At 44.9% G+C, this 27,652-nt stretch overlaps 1 protein-coding gene across 2 annotated transcripts in view; it reads left to right on the top strand.

The window, feature by feature from the left end:
* Positions 1-27,652, top strand: part of DISP3 (dispatched RND transporter family member 3) — a 231,380-nt gene that overhangs the window by 78,592 nt on the left and 125,136 nt on the right. For both annotated transcript variants that reach the window (XM_073603437.1, XM_073603436.1), the window contains exons 3-5: positions 527-746; positions 25,520-25,656; positions 27,473-27,607. In XM_073603437.1, coding sequence (XP_073459538.1) covers positions 527-746; positions 25,520-25,656; positions 27,473-27,607 — 492 coding nt within the window. The remainder of the gene's footprint in view (positions 1-526; positions 747-25,519; positions 25,657-27,472; positions 27,608-27,652) is intronic.

Genomic DNA, 27,652 nt, shown 5'->3' with positions numbered 1-27,652 from the left:
TGTGAGTGGGAAGAATGCCCCCTACATTGGTTGTGAGTGGAAAGAATGCCCCTTACATTGGTTGTGAGTGGGAAGAATGCCCCTTATATTGGTGGTGAGTGGGATTCCCCATCTTACAGTGGTTGTCAAAATGCCACCCTTACAGACCGCCAAAAAGCTCATTGGTATCATGCAACTGGCTCTGCCAAGTAGCGTTGGTCGCAGAACTATGCAGGGACCATCAAATAGAAATTCATTTAGCCACAGCTCAAGGAATCACTGGAAACCTCTAGAGAAACTATGGTTGAGAATGGCTGATATAGAGTCTATCATGGTAGGGTGAAGTCCTCTGTATTGGCCATGGTAGTTGGACAGGTTTTGAAATGTTGGTGCATATGTCTCACTGCTGACCTAGAAATAGAATTAGCGATTTAGCGGGGCAACTTGCCAGCAAGCACACATCACTGAAACACCAGATTTGGAGGGTATGGGGTATGACAAGTGTCTTGTGTAATCTGCCTCCAGAATAATGATTGTACTTTTACAGGATCTCTGAAGCTGGCCATGACTCACCCGGAGTTTTACTGGTATGTGGATGAGAATCTCACGACAGAAAACCTGAAAAGTTCTCTACTACGGAGCGAGATTTTATTTGGTGCTCCTCTGCCCAATTACTATTCTGTGGAAGACCGATGGGAAGAGCAGCACAGGAAGTTTCAAAACTTTGTCACCTCCTACGTTGGCATTCTGTCCAAAGAGTCCACCAGGTAAGCCGTTGGCTTTGATCACTCTTTTAATGTTTCATATTAAAGTAAATGGACGCTTAAGCCTAGTATACAGCATTAGCATTTGGTGCCCTCATCCCATGTTGAAAACGAGAACAACTAAAACGGTACAAAAATTCTCAAACGACAGAGGACAACTTCCTACCTACTTAGATATGGTCTGTGTCTAGTCTATGGTCATACTTTGTTTTCGATCTTGCACAGATTTGCTCATTCGAATTTTCTAGTATGATTACTGTGCTAAGGGAAAATCAGACGTTATCATAACTAACAAGAAAACAGAAAACATGTCCAACATGTCCCTTTTTAGTCTAAACAGTCCATATCGGCTCTCCAAAGCAGTGTACTTATGAACAGAAAATTCAATTTTCGGCCCATTTTCTAATAGAGTGTACTTGGCTTTATCTGTCCTGGTGACCACTGTCACAGGGACCGAAAGTGAAAATTTTACAGTTGCCACTGGAAAATGAATATATGGGAAATCTTCCAGTGGAGGGCACTTATTTCAAAGGCCACTGTCTACGAGGGGAAGATGAATAGATGGGAAATCTTCCAGTGGAGGGCACTTATTTCAATGGCCACTGTCTACGAGGGGAAGATGAATAGATGGGAAATCTTCCAGTGGAGGGCACTTATTTCGAAGGCCACTGTCTACGAGGGGAAGATGAAGAGATGGGAAATCTTCCAGTGGAGGGCACTTATTTCCATGGCCACTGTCTACGAGAAGAAGATGAATAGATGGGAAATCTTCCAGTGGAGGGCACTTATTTCAATGGCCACTGTCTACGAGGGGAAGATGAGTAGATGGGAAATCTTCCAGTGGAGGGCACTTATTTCAAAGGCCACTGTCTACGAGGGGAAGATGAATAGATGGGAAATCTTCCAGTGGAGGGCACTTATTTCAAAGGCCACTGTCTACGAGGGGAAGATGAATAGATGGGAAATCTTCCAGTGGAGGGCACTTATTTCAAAGGCCACAGTCTACAAGGGGAAGATGAATAGATGGGAAAACTTCCAATGGGGGCATTTTTTCCAAATGCAGCTGTCAACGAGTTGAATTGTTCTTTATTGTGGAGAGATTTTCTTTTATTTCCTTTTGTGTTTCTGGCATTGAAACTAGAGGAACATCTTTACAATAAGGCACATACATGGCTTGGTAATGCTGACTTGTGCCCTACTGTTCCATGTGAAGTGTGAGTTTTAATGATAGGCGTACTTGAAAACATTAAAGAAGTTCCGCATGATTTTCTAGAAAGGATTCAACATCGGGCGGAATTGGAGGCTTTTTTTTGACTGTCTGTGATGAGGAAAACACGTCTCCCTTGGGGCGCACCGTGCCAGATCTGTATCGAACTCTCTGAACTTGTACAGAGCTTATGACAGCCACACGCTTGAATAGGCTCCAAGAGTTTTCACGTAACTAGACAGAAGCGTGCTCCTATGCCGTCTAGATTCACTCTTCCGCTAGAAGAGGTTACTGCACAGGCGGGAGCAAGGCTGGATGGGAAACAAAATCCCAGAAAGGGGAAAATAGTCTGTTTTCACCTCAAATGTAAAATCTTAATGAGACAGCTTGTTTATAATTAAAGCGAGATGCTGAGGTTAGCCGATTCTGCTGAAAGCATTGTGAAAAGTCTCTTCGGAGAGGTGTGTTCAGAAGACAGAGCCAGTTTCAAGGCAGACTCCTCAGCATTCTTCTCTTCCAGTCCTAATAGACAATTCATTGTTGAGTTGTTGCTGGGTGTTTATGCTCTGTCTGCAGCATTCTATATTTGAATCTTGCTGAACGGATTACCCTGTATATGAGGCCACCAGAAACAGTCAGTCAGCCACTATAGTTAATGCAGCAAAAACATTCCTACCATTCACTCTTTACCACAATCTTCTACACCCTCTACCATCTACTCCTGACCTCAGTCCTCCACAGTCTACACAAGTGTTCTCCAACCTGTGGCCCGTTGGCTGGATGTGGCCCTTTGCATGCCCTTGGGGCACCATTCCTCCCATTGACACCAACAGTGTCCTTTGACACGACAATGTGGCATTATTACCTCCACTGACATCAACAATGGGGCATATCTCCCACTGATATAAATGATTTGGCACTATTCCTCTCACTGACAACAACGATGGGGCACTATTCCTCTCACTGACAACAATGATCATACCGTGTTTCTCCCAAAATAAGACCTACCCCGAAAATAAGACCTAGTGTTATTTTCCAGGAGGACTGCAATATAAGCCCTACCATGAAAATAAGCCCTAGTTTAAAATGCTTGTAAAATCCTATAATCCACTCTATTGCGGGAAAAGAGCGCCGGTGGGTCACAGAAGCGCAGAGCGGCGCTATAAGGTATTTAGCACAATTATATTACAGAAACACACACATTGTACGTTATATACTACTGTAATATAGTAAATTATAGGATTTTACAAGCATTTTAACTCAGTTCACACTGGGTATTCCTGACAGGCAGGGAAAGAGAGGGGGAGAGAAGACAGCACATTACATGGTAAGACCTACCCTGAAAATAAGCCCTACTGTGTCTTTTGTTGCCAAAATTAATACAAGACCCGAGCTTATTTTCGGGGAAACATGGTAGGCGTGCACACAGGTTGTGCCAGGTGTGCCAGGTGTGCCTTGGCACATCCTAATCGGGGTGTGGAGCAGATTCCCCCTGGGGCACTATTCCTTTTACCGACAGCAATGATGGGGCACTATTCCTCGCACTGACACCAAGGATTGGGCATAATTCCTCCCACTGATATCAATGATGGGTCACTATTCCTTCCACTAATACCAATGGCGGCAAACTATTCCCCCTTCTACTGACCACAGGTGCTATGTTACTTTTTTACTCCCTCTGACCACTAAGCCCGAGTTATTGTCTACTCCCACAGATGCTGGGATGTTTTCTACTCCCACTGGCTACAGTCCGGCCCCTCTAAAATCTGAAGGACAGTAAACTGACCCTTTGTTTAGAAAGTATAGAGTTCCCTGGTCTACACCATTCATTATCCCCAATCTGACACATCCTTCACTATTGAACAGTGGCGGTGCGTCCATTAGGGGCGAAGGGGCGCCACCCCCCTAATCCATGCGCCCGGCCCCTAATCTACATGCAGGGAGCCGGACGCATGGATTTCAATGGGATTTTTTTTAAAGCACATGATTAGAACCTGAGGCTCTAATTGGCTTCAAAAAAGGGTGGACTCGGGGCGCATAACACTGCGCCCTGAGCCCACCCACTTGTGTGACATTAGCAAAATAATATTTGCTAATTTCTTCCTGCTTCTCCTCCTGGCCAGTCAGGAAGTGGGTCCTGAGATCCGATTGGCCAGGGAGTCTTAGGACCATAGGATAATCGGGTCTAGGACCCACTTCCTATTCGGCCAGGAGGAGAAGCAATGCCTGTTCGGCCGGAAGTAGAAGCAATGAGAAGCTGGAGCAAGGAGCAGCATCGGCCTCCTAAGGTAAGGCCACTGATGACCGCTGTACATCTGCTGCGGGGGGGGCACTGATCGCTGCCGTCCGTCTCCCGTGGGGGAGGGGGGGCAGGTTTGTTTGCAGCCCCCCCCCCCCCCCGAAAAAAAATATTGAGCACCAGCCGTCATTGCTATTGAATCCTTACTCCAAACCTCCACCGCCTCCTCACCCCCCCACCTTTATACCCTCTTCATTCACTCCTTACCCAAATTTTCCACTCCCTCCGCCATACATTTCTTACCTTATTCCTTCACACCCTGCACCATTTACTACTTACTTAAATCCTCCACACCTTCCGTCGTTCAGACTTTACACCAATCCATTACACCCTCCATCAATCACTCCTTGCCCCTATCCTAAACACCCTTCACCAATCACTCTTTTTCCCAATCCTTCACAACCTTCACCATTAACTCCTTTTCCCAGTCTGCAATCTTATACCTCTTACCCGAATTTTACACACTCTTCCCAGTTCAGTCCTTATCCAAATCCTCATCACCCTCCACACTTCACTCCCCACCCCAATCTTCTACCACACCCTCCCTAGTTCACCCAATCTTGCACACCCTCCCTAATTCACTCCTTTCACCTTCCATCATTCACTTCTTACCCCAATCTTCCAAGTGTTCTGCTATCCACTCCTTACTCCAATCTGCCACACCCTCCTCTATCACACCTTACCCCAAAACCTCACACCCTCCATGATTCACTCCTAACCCTAATTCCCCACATTCTCCTCTATTCACACCTTATCCCAATACTTCAAAACTTCTGCCATCCATTCTTTACTCCTATTCTCCATATCCTCCCCTATCACACCTTACCCCAATCCTCCAAACCTTCCACCATTAGCTCTTTACATTAATTCTTCACACCCTCCAACATTCACATCTTATCCCAATCCTACACATCCTCTGCCATTTACTCCTTAATACTCAATCTTTCAAGGCCATTACCATTTACTCGTTGCCTCAGACTTCAACATCCTCCACCGATCATTCCTTACCTCCACTTCCTATGACAATTTCTTCTAACCCCAATCCCCAACACCCTCCACCAATTATTCCTTATACTAATCCCTCAAGTCTTTATTTTTATCTCTGTTTGGAATTTAACACAGGTTCAGGGACCTCAGGTACCCATATTTAATTTTTCCCTCTGGTTTAGCAGTTTTGCACAGTGACTAGATCTTACAGGACATGAGTGGTCCTTCAGGTGGAGGGAAGAGCAGCTGCACTGAGCCACTGTTTACCCCATAGAAGAAGGCTTGAGGGGTATGTGATTATGCTGTGTATGGGGGACTTCTGAGGACAGGAAAGAGAGGACAGAAAATTCTGAATATTATTGCTGCTGCACATAAGTTGGTACTATTGGCAACTTGCAGAGCACCATATGCAATATTTGTTAAGTAGCAGGGAAATAGTTAATCGGGCTAGTTACTCTTTATCCAATATTCACATTTCCCGTAATTAAATGAAGACTTTACTGAGACCTTACATCACTTTCCCCTTCTGGAAATGCTACTTTCCAGGTTTTCTGCAACATTGATAATTTATTTGTCACTGAACGGGTGCAAGAATGCTGCTAGTTGTGGCGTTGGGGTGATCATACCTATTTGGCAGATGCGTTTTCCAATATATAATGCCAGTCCAAGTTGCATTTTAGGGCATGGTATCCCACTTTTATTAAACAGAATGGAATGGTTCACATAGAAATCAGTTGCCCACGTAGGGCTTTCCACCATCGGCATCAACTGAAAATGCTAAGCCACCTGGCTCCCTTGTCAGCAGCAGTCTTCTTACCAGTCCTTCTGACTGTATTGTCCAGCTCTCCTGGTTCTCTCGGCTCGGTCAGCCTTTAGTCGCAGCACCCTGCTGCATGGCCACTCCTGGCCTCTGGATAGGGGTTCTCCTGACACTCTAATAGGAGCTAACCTGACTCTTGTGAGGAGACCTCCTGTCTCCTGGTTACTGGATATGGCACCTCGTACCCCTGGTTGAGACCTCCTGACTCTTAACTCCTGGCTAGGGCACCTCTGACCCATGGTGATACCTCCTGTCTCTTGACTCTTGGCTGGGACTCCCTTGACCCATGGTGATACCTCCTGTCTCTTGACTCTTGGCTGGGACTCCCTTGACTCATGGGTGATACCTCCTGTCTCTTGACTCTTGGCTGGGACTCCCTTGACTCATGGGTGATACCTCATGTCCCTAATATGGGAGCTGTCTCCAAACTGGGAGCCCTGAGCTATTCTCAATTTTTGAGTATATAATGACCCTGCACACCTGTGTACTCAGACAGGCTGCAGGCATCCAGTAAAATCCGGGCACCGGATTAAAGTTTCCTTCCCACTCAAGACACTTTGGAACCGTCAAGCTCTGGGCCCCAATCCAGGTTTACAGAATCCAGAGAAAGCCAAAAACACAGCTTTCTCCAGAATCGATAGTCTGGAACTTTAATCCTTATTGCGATTCCTGTGCTATTTTTCCTACATTTTCACAGGCCCTCGCACTGTCACATAGTGAACTCAAAACTTCTAATCCACATATTTGTTCTGTCTCAGTAATTCAAAAAATATTAAAGATGTTAGTGTGTACTTGTCTCAATCCAGAGCACCAAGTGTAATGTCTATCTGCTGCCCCATTCCTCTGCTACCAGCATGAATCATTTCTGACTTTCTGACACCAAGAGAAAAAAAAGGTGATGGGGGAGGGAACTCCAGCACACAGCCTGTGATTGACAGCATCAGCTCCGTTCATGTGTGCTGTGTGGAGGGGTGTGTGTCTCTTTCCTCCAATCAGCTCTCAAAGCTCTTCTTACTGAGCTCTGCAAAGTGTAACTTCAGGTCCCCACCCCCTTATTTCTGAAAGCTCAGACAATCTGTATAAATTCTGCAATTTGAACAGTCAAAGAGAAGAGAAGACTGCAGTTAAACAGGTACAACATATGTGGGGGGATTTGCTTCAACTCTGTGTATCACCTGAGACAAGTAACTTCACTCAGTATATATAAGGGTTTACAACCACTTTAATTGTTAACCACTTAAGGACCGCCTGCCGTCGTTATACGCCGCTACTTTGACGTTAAATACCATTGGTATGGCAGCAGCTAGCTGCCATAACCCGGTGTTTTTAAAAACGTCTGGCAGTCCTCTTTCAGGTAAAAGTGATCTCAGCGGCGGATTCGCTGCAAGATCACTTTTATTGAGGGCGGGAGAGGGCCCCTCCTCCCATCGCGCTCCGGTCGTCTCCATCGCTTACCAGAGCGGTGGTAACGCCGGAGATGATCGGGTCCTTTCCCCTCACTGCCTAGATGCCGAGTGAGGGAAAGATGGCCTCTGCTCGGCTCCATAGCATTGGAGAGCGGAAGCGAAGTCAAACGTCACTTCCGCCCAATGGGAGAATTTTTTTTTTCTTGTAAAAATAAATGACATTTAATTTTTTATTTTTTATTTATTGAATTGAATTTTTATTTTATTAAATATGAGATCTTAGAACTGAGGTCTTTTTGAGGTTAACATTCCTTGTAATAGGAATAAAAGCAACCCAAATTTTTTTTTTTAAAGGACAGTGTAAAAATAAAAAATAAAAAGTAAAATAAATAAGAAAAAAATTAAAAAATTTAAAGCGCCCTGTCCCGCCGAGCTCACGCGCAGAAGCGAACGCATACGTAAGTCGCGCTCGCCTATGAAAACGGTATTCAAACCACACATGTGAGGTATCGCCGCAATTGTTAGAGTGAGAGCAATAATTCTAGCACTAGACCTCCTCTGTAACTCTAAACATGCAACCTGTAGATATTTTTAAACGTCTCATGGCAGGTAAGTGAGGCTTCTTGGCAACGCAGGTGGGGGCGCTCTTTAACGCTGCCCTAGGTGGCTTGGGGAAGAATTACAGCTGTGATGATTCTGCTTATTATAAACTCCAATTGATTGATATTTCCTATTTCTATGCCAAAGCAATTGCCGAGCAATCCCCGGTAGTTTTGTATTTCCGCTACAGATACTAATTTAAAGCAATCTGCGGCTTCATTTAGACCTTCACTATAAATTCTGGGAGTAAATGGCTCTTCTGTCTTAATGTGATTAGAATTGAATTCTGTTTAGCACCTGCCACGTTTGATACAAGCATTTCCCGTATTTTAATACATTAGCCGCTGTTATTTCTTTTTAACACTTGATGTGTGGAGAACGGGGTAACTTGCTGAAAGCGGGCCTGTGGGAAAAGCTGGCGGCGAAAGTGGAAATCCTTAGTGAAGACCTGACAGCCTAAGCCGCCAAAACTCGCTATTTGTTTTAAGATCATTCACCACCGCCCGCAGCTTCCCCTAAGAGATCCCTATGTCTGTGCATCGGAGGATGGGAGCAACGTTCCCCAAACTGGCATGGCCAAGTCGGAGGTAGCACACTCCTCAGGGTACCTTCTCCTAATGGGATTAGATAGAACTGACTTCCCTGACTTCAATGTTTACCATGTCCCCATCCATTCCAAATCAGCAGCCATTAAAATATTATGTATAAATATAATATATAAAATATTAAATATCAAAAATAGGTAACAGGTTCACCATAAGTGTAAGGCAGAAAAGATAGATAGATAGATAGATAGATAGATAGATAGATAGATAGATAGATAGATAGATAGATAGATAGATAGATAGATAGATAGATAGATAGATAGATAGATAGATAGATAGATCGATATATGCATCAATCAATAGATTATAAAATAGGATGGATAGATGAATTATTAGATTAATGGTGGAGAAACCCTTGTCTCTTGTAGTTGGTGACCAGGTTTGCACACATCTCAGGAGGGATTTTTTGATCCACTCTTTACAGATCTTCTTCAAATCCTTAAGGATTCTTGGCTGTCACTTGGCAACGTGAAGTTTCAGCTCCCTCCGTACATTTTCTATAGGATTAACTACTTCAATGCTGGGCACTTACACCCCCTTCCTGTCCAAGCCAGTTTTCAGCTTTCAGCGCTGTCGCTGTTTAAATGACAATTGCGCGGTCATGCTACACTGTACCCAAACAGAGTTTTTATCATTTTGTTCCCACAAATAGAGCTTTCTTTTGGTGGTATTTGATCACCTCTGCTTTTTTTATTTTTTGCTAAACAAATAAAAAAAGACCTAAAATTTTGAAAAAGTTTTTCTTTTGTTTCTGTTATAAAATTTTGTAAACAAGTAAGTTTTCTCCTTCACTGATGGACACTGATAAGGCAGCACTGATGGGAACTGATAAGGTGGCACCGATAAGGTGGCACCAATGAGGTGGCACTGATGGGCACTGACGGTCACTGGTGATTGGCACTGATAGGTGGCACTGATGGGCACTGGTAGGCGGTACTGATGTGCAGCACTGATGGGCATTGATAGGCGGCACTGATGGGCACTGATAGGTGGCACTGATGGACACTGATACGTGGCACTGATGGGCACTGATATGCGACACTGATAGATGGCATTGATAGTCATCACTGATGGCACTGGCAGGCATTGGGGATGGGCACTGATTGGCAGCTGCCTGGGCACTGATTGGCAGCTGCCTGGGCACTGATTGGCATTTCCCTGGTGGTCTAGGGTGGCATACCTGGTGGTCCAGTGTGGTGGCAATCCCTGGTGGTCCTGGCGGCATCCTGGTGGTTCTGGGTGGGCATCCAAGGGGGGGCTGCGCTGATATCAACAATCAGCACAGACTCCCCCCCCTGTCAGGAAAGTAGCCGATCGGCTCTCCTCTACTCACGTCTGTCAGACTGACACACCACACCACCGATCGCCGCGATGCGCGCCCCCACGGGTGAGTGAGAGCGGTCATTCTGGAGGACCATCATATGACGTCCACCCAGAACGACAGCCGCACCACCCCGCCGTCATTTGACGGCGTGGTGGGCGGCAAGTGGTTAAGGTCTGGAGACTGGTTAGGCCATTCCTTGACCCTAATATGCTTCTTCTTCAGCCACTCCTTTGTTGCCTTGGCGGTATGTTTTGGGTCATTGTCATGCTGGAAGACCCATCCACGACCCATCTTCAGTGTTCTGGCTGAGGGAAAAAGGTTCTCATCCAAGATTTTACAATACATGGCCCCGTCCATTGGCCCCTCAATGCGGCAAAGTCGGCCTGTACCTTTAGTAGAGAAACAGCCCCAAAACATAATGTTTCCACCTCCATGCTTGACTGTAGGGATGGTGTTCTTAGGGTCATAGCCAACATATTTCTTCTTCCAAACAGGGTGAGTTGGGCGGCACAGCAGTGTAGTGGGTAGCACTCTCGCCTAGCAGTAAGAAGGGTTGCTGGTTCAAATCCCAACCACGACACTACCTGCCTGGAGTTTGCATGTTTGCCCTGTGCCTGCGTGGATTTCCTCCCACACTCCATAGACATGCTGGTAGGTTAATTGGCTTCTGTCCAAAAAAAATAAAAAAATTGGCCCTAGTATATGAATGTGAGTTGGGGACCTTGGATTGTGGGCTCGATGTGAGTGTGTGATGTATGTGTAGAGCGCTGTGTAAATTGACAGCGCTATATGGGTACCTTAAATAAATAATAATAGATGAACATCTTAATGAGATGCAATGTATAGGGATAGGGACAATTGTAGACATGCACCCACACTTGCTCAGGTTGGACTGGTGTCTTTATTCAACCTTACTAACTATGTAACTATGAATCATTGATGCAGCAGACTTTTCGTCCGGACTGGTCTGACGGTCTATCCGACGGACTTTCCCAACGAACGGACTTGCCTACACACGATCACACCAAAGTCCAACGGATTTGTACGTGATGACGTACAACTGGACTAAAATAAGGAAGTTGATAGCCAGTAGCCAATGGCTGCCCTAGTGTCGGTTTTTGTCCGTCGGACTAGCATACAGACGAGCGGATTTTTCGACTGGACTCAAGTCAGTCGGAAAGATTTGAAACATGTTCCAAAGCTAAAGTCCGTCAGATTTTCGATCGAAAAAGTCCGCTGCAGGTCCGATGAAGCCCACGCACAGTCGAATTGTCCGCCGGACTCGGTCTGTCGGACCAGTCCGGTCGAAGCGTCCGCTCGTGAGTACGCGGCCTTAGATATTCATTGGCATGACTGTACATGTTCCTTTTTGAGGAGGGGGATCATGCGGGCGCTGCAGGATTTGAATCCATGGCGGTGTTTTGTGTTACCACTGGTTTGTTTGGTGACTGTAGTTCCAACTGCCTTGAGAACATTCACAAGCTCCTTACGTGTAGCTCTGGGCTTGTTTTGTATTTCTTCCATTTGCAAATAATCGCTCCAGCAGTTGTCTCCTTCTCACTCAGCTTCTTGCTGATGGTCTTGTAGCCCATTCCAGCCTTGTGCAGGTCTACCCACAGTCTGTGGGTGCCAGAATTATTGTTGGTTGGTAGAGGATCAGATGCTTTTATTACTCACTGAACTGCAACTCAATTTATAACATTTGTTTCATGTGTTGTTTTCTGTATTTTTGGTTGATATTCTGTCTCTATCATTTAAAATACACCTATGATAACAATTGAAGGCCCTTAATTTCTTTGTACGTGGACAAACCTACGAATTCTGCAGGGGATCAAATAATTATTTTCCCCACTGTAGATAAATAGATAGATAGATAGATAGATAGATAGATAGATAGATAGATAGATAGATAGATAGATAGATAGATAGGACTGACAGGGCCATCTTTAACACAGGGCAAAAGGGGCAGCTGCCCTGGGCCCAGCCATTGTTGTGGGGTCCAAAACAGCTGCCCCTTTTGCCCTGTGTTAAAGACGGCCCTGTCAGTCTTATCTATCTATCTATCTATCTATCTATCTATCTATCTATCTATCTATCTATCTATCTATCTATCTATCTATCTATCTATCTATCTATCTATCTATCTATCGTGTTCATCTATCTAATAATCAATCTATAGATAGATAGATAGATAGATAGATAGATAGATAGATAGATAGATAGATAGATAGATAGATAGATAGATAGATAGATAGATAAGACTGACAGGGCCGTCTTTAACACAGGGCAAAAGGGGCAGCTGCCCCGGGCCCAGCCATTGTTGTGGGGTCCAAAACAGCTGCCCCTTGAGCCTGTACAGCCCTGAAATAGTTGGTAAGAGGATTCGGGAGGGCCCAAGAAAATGTTTGCCCTGGGTCCAATCAATATTAAAGACGGCCCTGAAGACTGAACAACTTTTTTGTTCTTCATAGAAGAAAGTTCATTGTTATGGGATTGCCGCTCGACTTTCTTTCTCCTTGCAGATAAAACTTTGCGTTCACACAGCCTTTCCTTCCTTTCCTTTAATAATACACAATTACAATTCCCGTGGCATTTATTTCTAAATAAAATATGTACAGCCGTAATAAAAAATGCATAAATGTCACTTTCAGTTGCGCATGGAATCTTTTCCCCCCCAGTCCCTCGGCTGCTGACGAAGCGGGATCGCTCTCACCTGTGCCTCTGCGGATTGACACCGCATTGTTCTGCTAAATAGCGCTGTCTTCTCGAATGTGCCGACGTTCTACGGGAGAGACACAATCTTTAGCTGCATTTCTGTGGACGTCAGCAGTTTGCACAGGGGGAAAGTACAAAAACCCACTGACAGGCCTGACAGGCTGGGAAAAAAACATGCCAAGGAAATTAGAAAGCGGTCTGGGACTGGTGCAAGCTTGGCTATTGTCAGTGTGAAGAATAAATATATTCCTAATGTACAGCCTTTGCCACCTACCAGAATTCTCCTGTTAGAATATTAGGTTGTACGTCAAAGACAGGAGAAAAGCTGAGGACACTTACTGTCATATAAAGCTGAAGCCCAGGCACAAAAACGGTCATTTAAAGATAAGGACATACAGTGGATATAAAAAGTCTACACACCCCTGTTAAAATGTCAGATTTTTGTGATGTAAAAAAAAAAATGAGACAAAGATAAATCATTTCGAGAACTTTTTGCACCTTAAATGAGACCTACAAACTGTACAACTCAGTTGAACAACAAACTGAAATCTTTTAGGTGGAGGGAAGTAAAAAATTAAAAAACTAAAATAATATGGTTGCATAAGTGTGCACACCTCTAAACGAATACTTTGTTGAAGCACCATTTGATTTTATTACAGCACTCAGTCTTTTTTGGGTATGAGTCTATCAGCATGGCACATCTTGACTTGGCAATATTTGCCCACTCTTCTTTGCAGGAACACTCCAAATCTGTAAGATTGCGAGGGCATCTCCTGTGCACAGCCCTCTTCAGCTCACCCCACAGATTTTCAATGGGATTCAGGTCTGGGCTCTGGCTGGGCCATTCCAAAACTTGAATCTTCTTTTTTTTTTTTAACGAACAGAATGTTCCCTTATTGAGACAAGAAGGTCAAGGCATGATACAAAATTTGTCCAACATGGACTAAATCAAAAGACATAGTACAGGTGAGTTTTTAAGACAGGTAATAATGTGTACATCAACTGTGAAGCCATTCCTTTGTTGATTTGTATGTATGCTTTGGGTCGTTGTCATGCTGAAAGATGAAGTTCCTCTTCATGTTCAGCTTTCTAGCAGAAGCCTGAAGGTTTGGTGCCAATATTGACTTGTATTTGGAACTATTCATAACTCCCTCTACCTTGACTAAGGCCCCTGTTCCAGCTGAAGAAAAACAGCCCCAAGCATGATGCTGTCCCCACCATGCTTCATGGTGGGTATGGTGTTCTTTTGGTGATGTGCAGTGTTACATAGTTACATACATAGTTACATAGTAGGTGAGGTTAAAAAAGTCCATCAAGTCCAACTTGTGTTGTTTTTGCGTCAAACATATCTTTTGGACTTATGTCCAAAAAGTTCAACCTTGGTTTCATCAGACCATAACACATTTTCCCACATTCTTTTGGGAGACGTCAGATGTGTTTTTGCAAAATTTAGCCAGGCTTGGATGTTTTTTTTTTCTTCAGAAAAAGCTTCTGTTTTGCCACTCTACCCCATAGCCCAGACATATGAAGAATACGGGAGATTGTTGTCACATGTACCACACAGCCAGTACTTGCCAGATATTCCTGCAGCTCCTTTAATGTTGCTGTAGGCCTCTTGGCAGCCTCCCTGACCAGTTTTCTTCTCATATTTTCATTAATTTTGGAGGGACGTCCAGTTCTTGGTAATGTCACTGTTGTGCCATATTTTCTCCACTTGATGATGATCTTCACTCTGTTCCATGGTCTATCTAATGCCTTGGAAATTCTTTTGTACCCTTCTCCTCACTGATACCTTTTAACAATGACAACCCTCTGATGCTTTGGAAGCTCTATGCGGACCATGGCTTTTGCTGTAGGATGCAACTAAGAAAATGTCAGGAAAGACCTACTAGAACAGCTGAACTTTATCTGGGGTTAACCAGAGGCACTTTAAATGATGGCAGGTGTGTACTGACTCCTATTTAACATGAGTTTGAATGAGATTGCTTAATTCTGAACACAACTACATCCCCAGCTATAAGAGGGTGTGCACACTTATGCAACCACATTATTTTATTTTTTTATTTTTACCCCACCTAAAAGATTTCAGTTGTTTTTTTAATTGAGTTGTACAGTTCATAGGTCACATTAAAGATGGAAAAAGTTCTGAAACGATTTATCTTTGTCTCGTTTTTTTACATCACAGAAACCTGACATTTTAACAGGGGTGTGTAGACTTTTTTTATCCACCGTAAATCCACATTGTGTGCACCACATCTTTGCTAGGTACACCTATTAGCAAAAATATTTAGGTAGGTATAGGACACACACCTGCCATACCCCCTTAACCACTTGCTTACAGGGCACTTAAACCACCCTCCTGTCCAGACCAATTTTCAGCTTTCAGCGCTGATGCACTTTGAATGACAATTGCGCGGTCATGCTACACTGTACCCAAATGAAATTTTTATCATTTTTTCCCACAAATAGAGCTTTCCATACCATAGATGGGTCCCTAATATAGTAAGCACAGCAGATTTTAAAAATGCCTCCAAAGAAACAAGGGCTAGGCCAACATGACCACTTAAAGAAGAACCGATCCATTGTAGGAGCGGGTGGGAATGTTCTTCCTCCATGAGTCTTCTCTGGATGCTGGGAACTTGCCAGACTTCCTACAAGACCCCCTTTTAACCCCCTCTCCCCACTGAAAACCCACCAATCCCAGTAAGTGACTCCATTTCAATTTCCTGAACTTTTGTTAACCCTCTCAATCCCTGATTCCACTGTCCCCCAGTCATGCTAGCCCTACGCTATTTTTATATATTTTTTTGTGCTATACTATACTATCTATCTGTTTCTCATCCCTGCAATATAGGGATGAGAAACTTAAAGATTTATTAGTAAAAGCAGCACACTGTACACACATTACACATAGTTAGGCACACATTTACCCCTTGATCACCCCTAGATGTTAATCCCTTCTAAGCTCCAGCGGGCAGAGTGAAACGCGTTGGGGCGTAGCCTGGTTGGAGTCCAGGCTGAGGTTGCCACTCTCTTCACCTCTCTAGGATAACTTGGATGTGCGACTTCCAGGGGCCACCCTTTTCTTGCAGGAGCCAGGACAGGCTCCATTCCCTGTCAGCACTCCAAACAGCAGCTGTGGTTGCACCATCTGTATACCCCCCTTTTTGCCTATCCTGCACACACATCCATTTTTCAGGCCATTGGTACAGTGACAGTGTATAAAATTACCACTGTTCATTAGTGTCACTGGTGATGTCAGTGGCAGTTAGTCATTTTCCTTCAGCATCAGTTAGTGTCAGATTTTCCGCCGCACTATCACAGTCCCAGTATAAGTCGCTGATCACCGCCATTAGTAGTATAAAATAAAAATTCCAGTATCTATACCATAGTTTGTAGGCGCTATAGCTTTCACACAAACCAATCAATATATACTTATTGGGATCGTTTTTTAAATCAGAGACATGAAACCGAATACATTTTTGGCCAAAAAAATGTATTTATTTTTGGATATGTTTTATAGCAGAAAGTAAAAAATACTGTTTTTTTTTTGTTTTTTTTATTCAGTCTTTTTTTCGTTTATATCTCAAAAAATAAAAAACCCGATGACGATCAAATACCACCAGAAGACATCACCATTGGTGTCACTGGTGATGTCAGTTGCAGTTAGTCATCCCCCCCGGTGTCAGTTAGGGTCAGATTTCCCGCAGCGCCATCACAGTCCCAAAATAAGTCGCTGATCACCGCCATAAGTGGTAAAAAAAAGAAATAATAAAATAAAAAGTATCTATACCATACTTTGTAGACGCTATAACTTTCCTCAAACCAATCAATATACACTTATTGGGATCTTTTTATCAGAGATATGTAACAAAATACATTTTGGCCAAACATTTATAAAGAAATGTTTTATAGCAAGTAAAAAATATTGTTTTTAAAAAAAGAAATCGGTCTTTTTTCGTTTATATCGCAAAAAATAAAAAAACAAGAGCTGATCAAATACCACCAAAAGACATCACCGGTGTAATTGGTGATGTCAATGGCAGTTAGTCATTTACCCCCAGTGTCAGTTATGCAGCGTACACACGGGCAGACTTTCCAACCGGACTGGTCCGACAGACCGAATCCAGCAGACAATCCGACCGTGTGTGGGCTGCATCGGACTTCCGACGGACTTTAGATTTGAAACCTGCTTCAAATCTTTCCGTTGTAACTCCGCCGGACTCAGTTCCTAACGGAAAGCCTGTTCCTCTGTATGCTGGTCCAACGGATCCAACGGGTACTATATCTCACGCTCGCTGCAATAGGAAAAACAAATTTTCCTATTGCGGCGAGCGTGAGGGGGAGGCGACAATGTCCCTTAGGTCTGGTGTGGATTTTAAGGGGAACCCCCTAAGCCGAAAAAACAGCGTGGGGTCCCCCCCAAAATCCATACCAGACCCCTATCCTAGCACGCAGCCCGGCCGGTCAGGAAAGGGGGTCGGGACGAGTGAGCGCCCCCCCCCCCCCGAAGCGTACCAGGCCGCATGCCCTCAACATGGGGGTGGGTGCTTTGGGGGAGGGGAGGCCCTGTGGGCCCCCGGCCCCCCCACCCCAAAGCACCTTGTCCCCATGTTTATGAGGACAAGGGCCTCTTCCCGATAACCCTGGCCATTGGTTGTCAGGGTCTGCGGGCGGGGGACTTATCGGAATCCGGGAGCCCCCTTTAATAAGGGGGCCCCCAGATCCCGGCCCCCCACCCTATGTGAATGAGTATGGGATACATTGTTCACCTACCCATTCACCTAGGAAAAAAGTGTCAATTAAAAAACACACTACACAGGTTTTTAAAGTAATTTATTAGACAGCTCCGGGGGTCTTCTTCCGACTTCGGGGATTTCTTCTGACTTCACCGCTGTCTCCGCCTCTTCTCCCGGTGTCAGGTTCTTCTCCCGCTCTCCGGCCTCTTCTCCCGGTGTTCGACCTCTTCTCCCGGTGTCCAGTTCTTCTCCCGCTCTCCGGCCTCTTCTCCCGGTGTTCGACCTCTTCTCTCGGTGTCCAGTTCTTCTCCCGCTCTCCGGCCTCTTCTCCCGGTGTTCGACCTCTTCCCCCGGTGTCCGGTTCTTCTGCCGGCTCCTCCGCTATCTTCTGTCGCTCTTTTGCTAGCGGTGGCCTGGACTTCTGCTTCGTCTTCTTCCCTCTTCTCTTCTTCCAATGTTGACACAACACTCTCTCCCACTGTAATGGTGTGTGAGCGCTCCGCAATGCCTTATATAGGCGGTGACCCTGCCCCCTTATAACGCCACAGTCCCGAGGCATGCTGGGACTGTGACGTCATAAGGGGGCGTGGTCAACATTACACGCAAACCAACCAATACATACTTATTGGGATTTTGTTATCAGAGACATGTAGCAGAATACATTTTGGCCAAAAGAAAAGAATTTTTTTTTGGATATGTTCTATAGCAGAAAGTAAAAAATATTTTTTTTTTGTTTATATTGCAAAAAATAAAAACCCCAGTGGCGATCAAACACCACCAAAAGAAAGCTCTATTTGTGTGAAAAAAATGATATCACATTTGGTTTGGGTACAGCGTTGCATGACTGTGCATTTACCAGTTAACCACTTCAGCCCCGGAAGATTTGGCTGCTGAATGACCGGGCCATTTTTTGCGATTCGGCACTGCGGTGCTTTAACTGACAGTTGCGCGGTCATACGATGCTGTACCCAAACAAAATTGACGTCCTTTTTTTCCCACAAATAGAGCTTTCTTTTGGTGGTATTTGATCACCTCTGTGGTTTTTATTTTTCACGCTATAAACAAAAAAAGCGCGCCAATTTTGAAAAAAACACAATATTTTGTACTTTTTGCTATAGTAAATATCCCCATTTTTTTTTTTTTAAAAAACCCATTTTTCTCAGTTTAGGCCTATATGTATTCTTCTAAATATTTTTGGTAAAAAAAAACCGCAATAAGCATATATTGATTGATTTGTGCAAAAGTTATAGCGTCTACAAAACAGGGGATAGATTTATGGCATTATTATTATTATTTTTTTTTTTTACTAGTAATGGCAGCGATCTGCGGTTTTTATCGGGACTGCAACATTATGGCGGACAGATCAGACACTTTTGACACATTTTGGAGACCATTGGCATTTATACAGCGATCAGTGCTATAAAAATGCATTGATTACTGTAAAAATGTCACTGGCAGGGAAGGGGTTAACACTAGGGGGCGATCAAGGAGTTAAATGTGTTCCCTGGGAGGTGATTCTAACTGTAGGGGGAGGGGACTGACTAGAGGAAGTGACAGATCGTGGTTCCTAGCTAATAGGAACACACGATCTGTCACTCCTCTCAGAACAAAACACAGATTTGTGTGTTTACAAACACACTTCTGTGTTCTGTCCCTCGTGCTCGTGATTGCTTGTGGCCAGTGGTCATTGTAACCGTCGGCCACGAGCATCGGCACCCCCGCTGTGCAGCACGCGCGCCTGCTATCCCGATCCCGCGAGCCGACGTACAGCTACGACGGTTTGCTGGATCGTGCCGACCTGCGGCAGTAAAATGATGGCAGCTGGTCGGCAAGCGGTTAAAGTAGCGCAGTGCTAAATAGGAAAAAATGGCCTGGTCACAAAAAGGGTAAGACCTTCCAGAGCTGAAGTTAAAAAAAAAATAAGAAAGACCGGTCACTGCTGCTCTCCCTCCTTGTGACTGGTCTTGTCTCCGCTCCTTCTGATTTTCCGCAGGCAGCCTGTAGTGGGTGGGGTTTTGCTGAACCCCTCCCACAACGCTGCTCTCTGCACAGTCTTTGTACAGCACAGTGATGATGTCACTGCTTCTGTCACAAGGTAATATCTGGGTTTGCAAAGGCAAATGTTAAACACAAAGCTGATTTATATTCTTTGTGTCTATGGAGGAATATATTTATATGAAAGTTTTTATGCCCGGAGTTCAACTTTAATAATGTTACATGGTGTTCTATATTGGATTGCCCCTTTAATCCTCGTATACGTATCAATGCGCTTCTGACCACTTCGCTGCAAAGTCTTTCCATCTGAAATCTGCAATCTTAATAAATATACTTCATAATTTCTTCTGGGTACCCGCAGAACTGAAAGGCTCATTTTGTCTGCCCGGTCTGGATGATTAATTAAATTGATTAACAGTGTGGATAATGCGGCTGATGTATTGAGCTATGCCCAGTGCTGTTCAAACAGGGATCTTTATGGGAACACGGCCTTTGAAGAGCGTTATTGAAGAAATCGGTTCGATGAGCAAGCTCATAAATTAAATTAGTTGCAAACCTAAACCATTAGGAAGATGGTAACGAGCCATTAACAAGTGGCAGTAAAACTCCATACTAAAATGTTTTTTTATACCAATATAAATCTAAGAGGAAAAAGACCGGAGGGGCTTTTGTTTACTGCCCCCTAGTGGCTGGTCTGGCTAACTAAATCAGGGGTCTCTAAAGTTATCAGTACAAGGGACACATTTTATATCAGTTTTATAGGTGAAGGCATAAAATTTAATTGAATCAGTTTGTTTTACTTGGGTACTTGGGGCTCTTTTTTTTCTAATCAAACTGATTTGGTTCAGAACAACAGAGAAAAAACCTCAGTAAAGCAAAGAAATTCCAAACAATTTGAGCCAATGATGGGAAAGGTGCAGACCGAGTTTTTGTTCAATTTTTTATTAAACTCTCCATCAGAATCCCCCAATATGTGAGGGCCCCTATCAGAGTCCCCCCTAACATCAGGGTTCATATTAGAGTCCCCCCTTACATCAGACTCCACACCAAAGTATGCCTTTACTTTAAAGTCACCCCTTACATCAGAGCCCCCATTATCCCCCCCCCATCAAAGTCTACATCAGGGTCCCCATTAGATAACCCCCCCTTACATCAGAGGTCCCCATTATCCCACCCCCCCTTACATCGGAGTCCACGTTACAGTCTCCACTAAACTCAGGGTTCCCATTAGCATATTCCCTTACATCTGATTCCACACCAAAGTATGCTTTAACATCAGGGTCAACCCTTACATCAGAGTCCCCATTAGATACCCCCTACATCAGGGTCAACCCTTACATCAGGGTCCCCATTAGATACCCCCCTTACATCAGGGTCCCCATTAGATACCCCCTACATCAGGGTCAACCCTTACATCAGGGTCCCCATTAGATACCTCCTACATCAGAGTCAACCCTTACATCACGGCCCCCATTAGATACCCCCTACATCAGAGTCAACCCTTACATCATGGCCCCCATTAGATACCCCCTACATCAGAGTCAACCCTTACATCACGGCCCCCATTAGATACCCCCTACATCAGAGTCAACCCTTACATCAGAGTCCCCATTAGATACCCCCTACATCAGGGTCAACCTTTAGATCAGGGTCCCCATTAGATACCCCTTACATCAGAGTCAACCCTTACATCAGAGTCCCCATTAGATACCCCCTACATCAGGGTCAACCCTTACATCATGGCCCCCATTAGATACCCCCTACATCAGAGTCAACCCTTACATCATGGCCCCCATTAGATACCCCCTACATCAGAGTCAACCCTTACATCAGAGTCCCCATTAGATACTCCCTACATCAGGGTCAACCCTTAGATCAGGGTCCCCATTAGATAGCCCCTACATCAGAGTCAACCCTTACATCAGAGTCCTCATTAGATACCCCCTACATCAGGGTCAACCCTTACATCATGGCCCCCATTGGATACCCCCTACATCAGAGTCAACCCTTACATCAGGGTCCCCATTAGATACCCCCTACATCAGGGTCAACCCTTACATCAGGGTCCCCATTAGATACCCCCTACATCAGGGTCAACCCTTACATCAGGGTCCCCATTAGATACCCCCCTTACATCAGGGTCCCCATTAGATACCCCCCCTTACATCAGGGTCCCCATTAGATATCCCCCTTACATCAGGGTCCCCATTAGATACCCCCCTTACATCAGGGTCCCCATTAGATACCCCCCTTACATCAGGGTCCCCATTAGATACCCCCCTTACATCAGAGTCAACCCTTACATCAGGGTCCCCATTAGCTATCCTCCCTTACATCAAAATCACCCCTTACATTAGGGTCCCCATTAGATTCCCCCCCCCCCTTACATCAGGGTTTACATCAGAGTCAACCCTTGTATCAGAGCTGACATCAGGGTTCCCCCCTACATCAGTACCCATATCAGAGTCCCCCATTACATCAGGGAACTCCTCCTCAGGGTTCTCATTAGAGTCTCCCCTTACATCAGACTCCACACCAAAGTATGCCCTTACATCAAAATCACCCCTGACATTAGGGTCCCCATTAGATTCCCCCCCTTACATCAGAGTCCACATCAGAGTCTCCCTAACTCAGGGTTCCCATTAGCATCTTCCTTTACATCAGGTTCCACACCAAAGTAGGCTTTAACATCAGAGTGAACCCTTACATCATGGCCCCCATTAGATACCCCCCCCCCTTTACATAAGAGTCAACCCTTACATCAGAGTTGACCCTTACATCATGGTCTCCATTGGATAACCCCCCCCCCACTTACATCAGAGTCGACCGTTACATCAGGGTCCCCATTAGATCCCCCCTCACCCTTACATCAGAGTCTAAATAGGAGTCAACCCTTGTATCAGAATTGACATCAGGGTTCCCCCCTACATCAGGGCCCATATCAGAGTCCCCCATTACATCAGAGGACCCCTCCCGTTACATTAGGGTTCTTCTTCAGAGTCCCCCCTTACATGCGACCGCCACACCAGAGTATGCCCTTACATCAGGGTCCCCATCAGATTGCCCTCTTACATCAGAGTCCACCCTCCCTTATATCAGAGTTGACATCAGGGTTCCCCTTTACACCAGGGCCCATATCAGAGTCCCCTTCTTACATCAGATGACCCCTCCCTTACGTCAGGGTTCTCATCAGAGTCCCCCCTTACATCAGACTCCACACCAGAGTATGCCTTTACATCAGGGTCCCCATCAGATTCCCCCCCTTACATCAGAGTCTACATCAGAGTCAACCCTTATATCAGAGTTGACATCAGGGTTCCACTTTACACCAGGGCCCATATCAAAGTCCCCTTCTTACATCAGATGACCCCTCCCTTACGTCAGGGTTCTCATCAGAGTCCCCCCTTACATCAGACTCCACACCAGAGTATGCCTTTACATCAGGGTCCCCATCAGATTCCCCCCCTTACATCAGAGTCTACATCAGAGTCAACCCTTATATCAGAGTTGACATCAGGGTTCCACTTTACACCAGGGCCCATATCAGAGTCCCCTTCTTACATCAGATGACCCCTCCCTTACGTCAGGGTTCTCATCAGAGTCCCCCCTTACATCAGACTCCACACCAGAGTATGCCTTTACATCAGGGTCCCCATCAGATTCCCCCCCTTACATCAGAGCCTACATCAGAGTCAACCCTTATATCAGAGTTGACATCAGGGTTCCCCCTTACATCAGGGCCCATATTACATCAAAGGACCCCTCCCTTACATCAGGGTCCTCTCCAGTGTCACTCCTTACATCAGAGTCCACATCAGAGTGCCCCCTTACATCAGGGTCCCCATGAGAGTTCCTCTCTTATTTCAGAGCCCCCTCCCCCCATACATCAGGGTCCCCATCAGAGTCCTCCCTTACATCAAATTCCAAATCAAAGTTCACCCTTCTTTCAGGATCCCCCCTTAAATCAATCTGGATCCCCATTAGAATCCCTCCCTTACTTCAGAGTCCCCATTGGAGTTCCCCCTTACATCAGACTCACCACTAGAGTCTGCCTTTACATCAGAGTCCCCCCTTCCATCAGGTTCCCCATCAGAGTCCCGCCTTACATCAGAGTCCCCAGAAAAGTCTCACCTTACCTTACATACTTGCAGCATTACTGAACCAGCAAGGCGAGAGCCTGGAGGCAGGGCAGGTGTGAACAGAGGACGTTCTGTCCTCCTGTGAATGCTGGGGCAAGCATGTGATTGCTTGTGGATCGCTGCTCACCCACAGTTAGACCTGATTGCAAGCACAGTGGACCCGCATGGAGGATGCGCTACTGACCTTAGCTGCAGGGTGAAACAAATCTTGTAGCGGGCCACATTTGACCAAAGTCTGCAGACCCCTGGTCTAAACCCTAGAAAAAAAAAATGTAATATAATATATACAGTGGGGACGGAAAGTATTCAGACCCCCTGTAATTTTTCACTCTTTGTTATATTGCAGCCATTTGCTTAAATCATTTAAGTTCATTTTTTTCCCTCATTAATGTACACACAGCACCCCATATTGCAGATTTATTAAAAAAGAAAAACTGAAATATCACATGGTCCTAAGTATTCAGACCCTTTGCTCAGTATTTAGTAAGTTTTCCACACCTGGATTTGGGGATCCTCTGCCATTCCTCCTTGCAGATCCTCTCCAGTTCTGTCAGGTTGGATGTAAACGTTGGTGGACAGCCATTTTTAGGTCTCTCCAGAGATGCTCAATTGGTTTTAAGTCAGGGCTCTGGCTGGGCCATTCAAGAACAGTCACGGAGTTGTTGTGAAGCCACTCCTTCATTATTTTAGCTTAGGGTCATTGTCTTGTTGGAAGGTAAACCTTCGGCCCAGTCTGAGGTCCTGAGCACTCTGGAGAAGGTTTTCGTCCAAGATATTCCTGTACTTGGCCGTATTCATCTTTCCCTCGATTGCAACCAGTTGTCCTGACCCTGCAGCTAAAAACAGCCCCACAGCATGATGCTGCAACCACCATGCTTCACTGTTGGGATTGTATTGGACAGGTGATGAGCAGTGCCTGGTTTTCTCCATACATACCGCTTAGAATTAAGGCTAAAAAGTTCTATCTTGGTCTCATCAGACCAGAGAATCTTATTTCTCACCATCTTGGAGTCCTTCAGGTGTTTTTTATCAAACTCCATGAGGGCTTTCATGTGTCTTGCATTGAGGAGAGGCTTCCGTTGGGCCACTCTGCCATAAAGCCCCGACTGGTGGAGGGCTGCAGTGATGGTTGACTTTTTACAACTTTCTCCCATCTCCCGACTGCATCTCTGGAGCTCGCCACAGTGATCTTTGAGTTCTTCTTTACCTCTCTCACCAAGGCTCTTCTCCCCTAATAGCTCAGTTTGGCCAGACGGCCAGCTCTAGGAAGGGTTCTTCCATTTAAGGATTATGGAGGCCACTGTGCTCTTAGGAACCTTAAGTGCAGCAGAATTTTTCTTGTAACCTTGGCCAGATCTGTGCCTTGCCACAATTCTGTTTCTGAGCTCTTCAGGCAGTTCCTTTGACCTCATGATTCTCATTTGCTCTGACATGCACTGTGAGCTGTAAGGTCTTATATAGACAGGTGTGTGGCTTTCCTAATCAAGTCCAATCAGTATAATCAAACACAGCTGGACTCAAATGAAGGTGTAGAACCATCTCAAGGATGATCAGAAGAAATGGACAGCACCTGAGTTAAATATATGAGTGTCACAGCAAAGGGTCTGAATACTTAGGACCATGTGATATTTCAGTTTTTCTTTTTTAATAAATCTGCAAAAATGTCAACAAATCTGTGTTTTTCTGTCAATATGGGGTGCTGTGTGTACATTAATTAGGAAAAAAATGAACTTAAATGATTTTAGCAAATGGCTGCAATATAACAAAGAGCGAAAAATTTAAGGGGGTCTGAATACTTTCTGCCCCCACTGTACAGTATATAGGGATGATGGAATGATAGGAGAGAATGAAATGGTCCGGAAGGTTAACCTGCCATTCTCTTATGTACAGTGTTTTGTTTCTCAATATTTCTGATGGATGTCTTTGTTTCATCTCTGTAGTAAAGTACAAGTGCTGTACGGGGGGACCGACCTGTTTGACTATGAAGTGCGGACGACCTTCAACAACGACATGCTGCTGGCGTTCATCAGCACAGGCTGTATCGCCGTCCTCGTTTACATCCTCACCTCATTCTCAGGTACCGGGTGAATTGTGATTTTCTTGTAAAAAAAATGTATTTATATATGGCCATTCTGTAAGCCATGCGGTAAAGAAAATCCATTTTCTATAAATGCCTCATTGCCTCATCCAGAAGTCTCTACAGAGCCCAAGGCCACATTACAAGCAGCAATAAAGTAGAACTTAAGGCAAAGCTTTTTTTTCCTTTTGGATAGAGCATAGCTCCCGACTGTCTCCGATTTGGAACAAAGTCCCTCTTTCCTCCTCATTTGTCCCTCATTTTGGTCTGATCCATATAGTTTTATATAAAATGTGCTTTTTATCTTTCAAAAAGTTTCCCAGTGCTAAACCCAGTGCTCATACAGGGCGCAGGGGCCCCCCTATTACACGCAGGGTGCCAGATGCGTGGATTCCAATGGGGTTTTTTGTTTTTGAAGCACATGATGAGGCTCTAATTGGCTTCAAAAAGGGTGGGCTCAGGGCACAGTGTTGTTGTGTATTAGCAAATTTATATTTGCTAATGTCTTCCTGCTTCTCCACCCGGCCAATCAGGAAGCGGTCCTTAGACCCGATTGGCCAGGAGTCCTAAGACCTGATTGGCCTCAAGTCCTAAATCCTGATTGGCTGGGAGGAGAAGAGACCGCCGGGACTCGGGAGGAGACGCAAGGGGGGGGGGTGGACCGCCGAAGCCGAAACCTGGATGGGGTAAGAACAGGGCTGGCGGGGGTCCTGGTGGGCGATGAGTGAGCATGGGTTAGGGTTGCCACATCATCCCTTTAATCCAGGACACACATTAATTACACGGGTTCTGTGGCTGATTAAGGTGATAATTAAACTCACTTAGTGCCTTATCTGCATTAAATCCACTTCAGAATCTGTGTAATTAATCTGTGTCCTGGATTAAAGGGATGATGTGGCAACCCTAGCGTGGGTGGGTAAGTGGCAATCAATCATTCTAGCGTGCCGGGGGGGGGTTCTGGTTTGGCTGGCTGGGTGGGGGCCACGGGCCGCCCCCCAAGAAAATTGTGCTCTTTAGTGCCACCCATCAGTGCCACCTATCAGTGCCCACCAGTGCTGCCTCATCAGTGCGTATTAGTGCCACCTATAAGTGCCCATCAGCGCTGCCAATCAGTGCTCATCAGTGCCTCATCATCAGTGTCACCTGTCAGTGCTGCCTCATCAGTGCCCATCAGTGCCACCTATCAGTGCCCATCAGTGCAGCCTATCAGTGCCCATTAGTGCCCATCAATGAAAGAGAAAAATGACCTGTTTGCAAAATTTTATGACAAACTATGAAAAATGTTTGCTTTTTTTTTTTCAAAATTTTTTGTTTAGCAAAAATTAAAAACCCCAGTGGTGATTAAATACCACCAAAAGAAAGCTGGTAAAAATGTGTGTAGGAAAAAAATTATAAAAATTTAATTTGGGTACAGTGTAGCATGATCACGTAATTGTCATTCAAAATGTGACAGCACTGAAAGCTGAAAATTGGCCTGGGCAGGAAAGGGGTATGAGTGCCCAAGTGGTTAACAGTCATAGACATATTTATGTATTTATTTATTTATTTATTAAAATGCTTAACCTACGCAGTCTTACCCGAAGGCCTCGATGCGCAAATATGAAAATTTCCAAAACGTAAGAGTTGTATGAGGCCACGGGTCCTCACACTACAGAGTATTATAGCTGAGGTTTCCATTGTAAGGAAAGGCAGAAACATTCATAGATTTTCTTTAGATGTGTACAGACGCTCGTTTTAGTATCATTTGTGATAATGTTTGAACCAGTTCTTATATTATTATCATTAACAATAATAAAGGTGTCTCTGTATTATACAGTGTTCCTGTCCTTTTTTGGGATTGCCAGCATCGGCCTCAGCTGCCTTGTGGCTCTTTTCCTTTACCACGTGGCCTTCGGGATACAGTACCTTGGAATATTAAATGGGGTGGCAGCTTTTGTCATTGTTGGTATTGGTAAGTATATTGTCATTTAATGCTTTTTCTATTATATAGAGTTAC

This window comes from Aquarana catesbeiana, linkage group LG10 (genome assembly GCF_042186555.1).
Source record: "Aquarana catesbeiana isolate 2022-GZ linkage group LG10, ASM4218655v1, whole genome shotgun sequence".
Classification (NCBI taxonomy): domain Eukaryota; kingdom Metazoa; phylum Chordata; class Amphibia; order Anura; family Ranidae; genus Aquarana; species Aquarana catesbeiana.
This window is presented reverse-complemented; position numbering and strand designations above follow the sequence as displayed.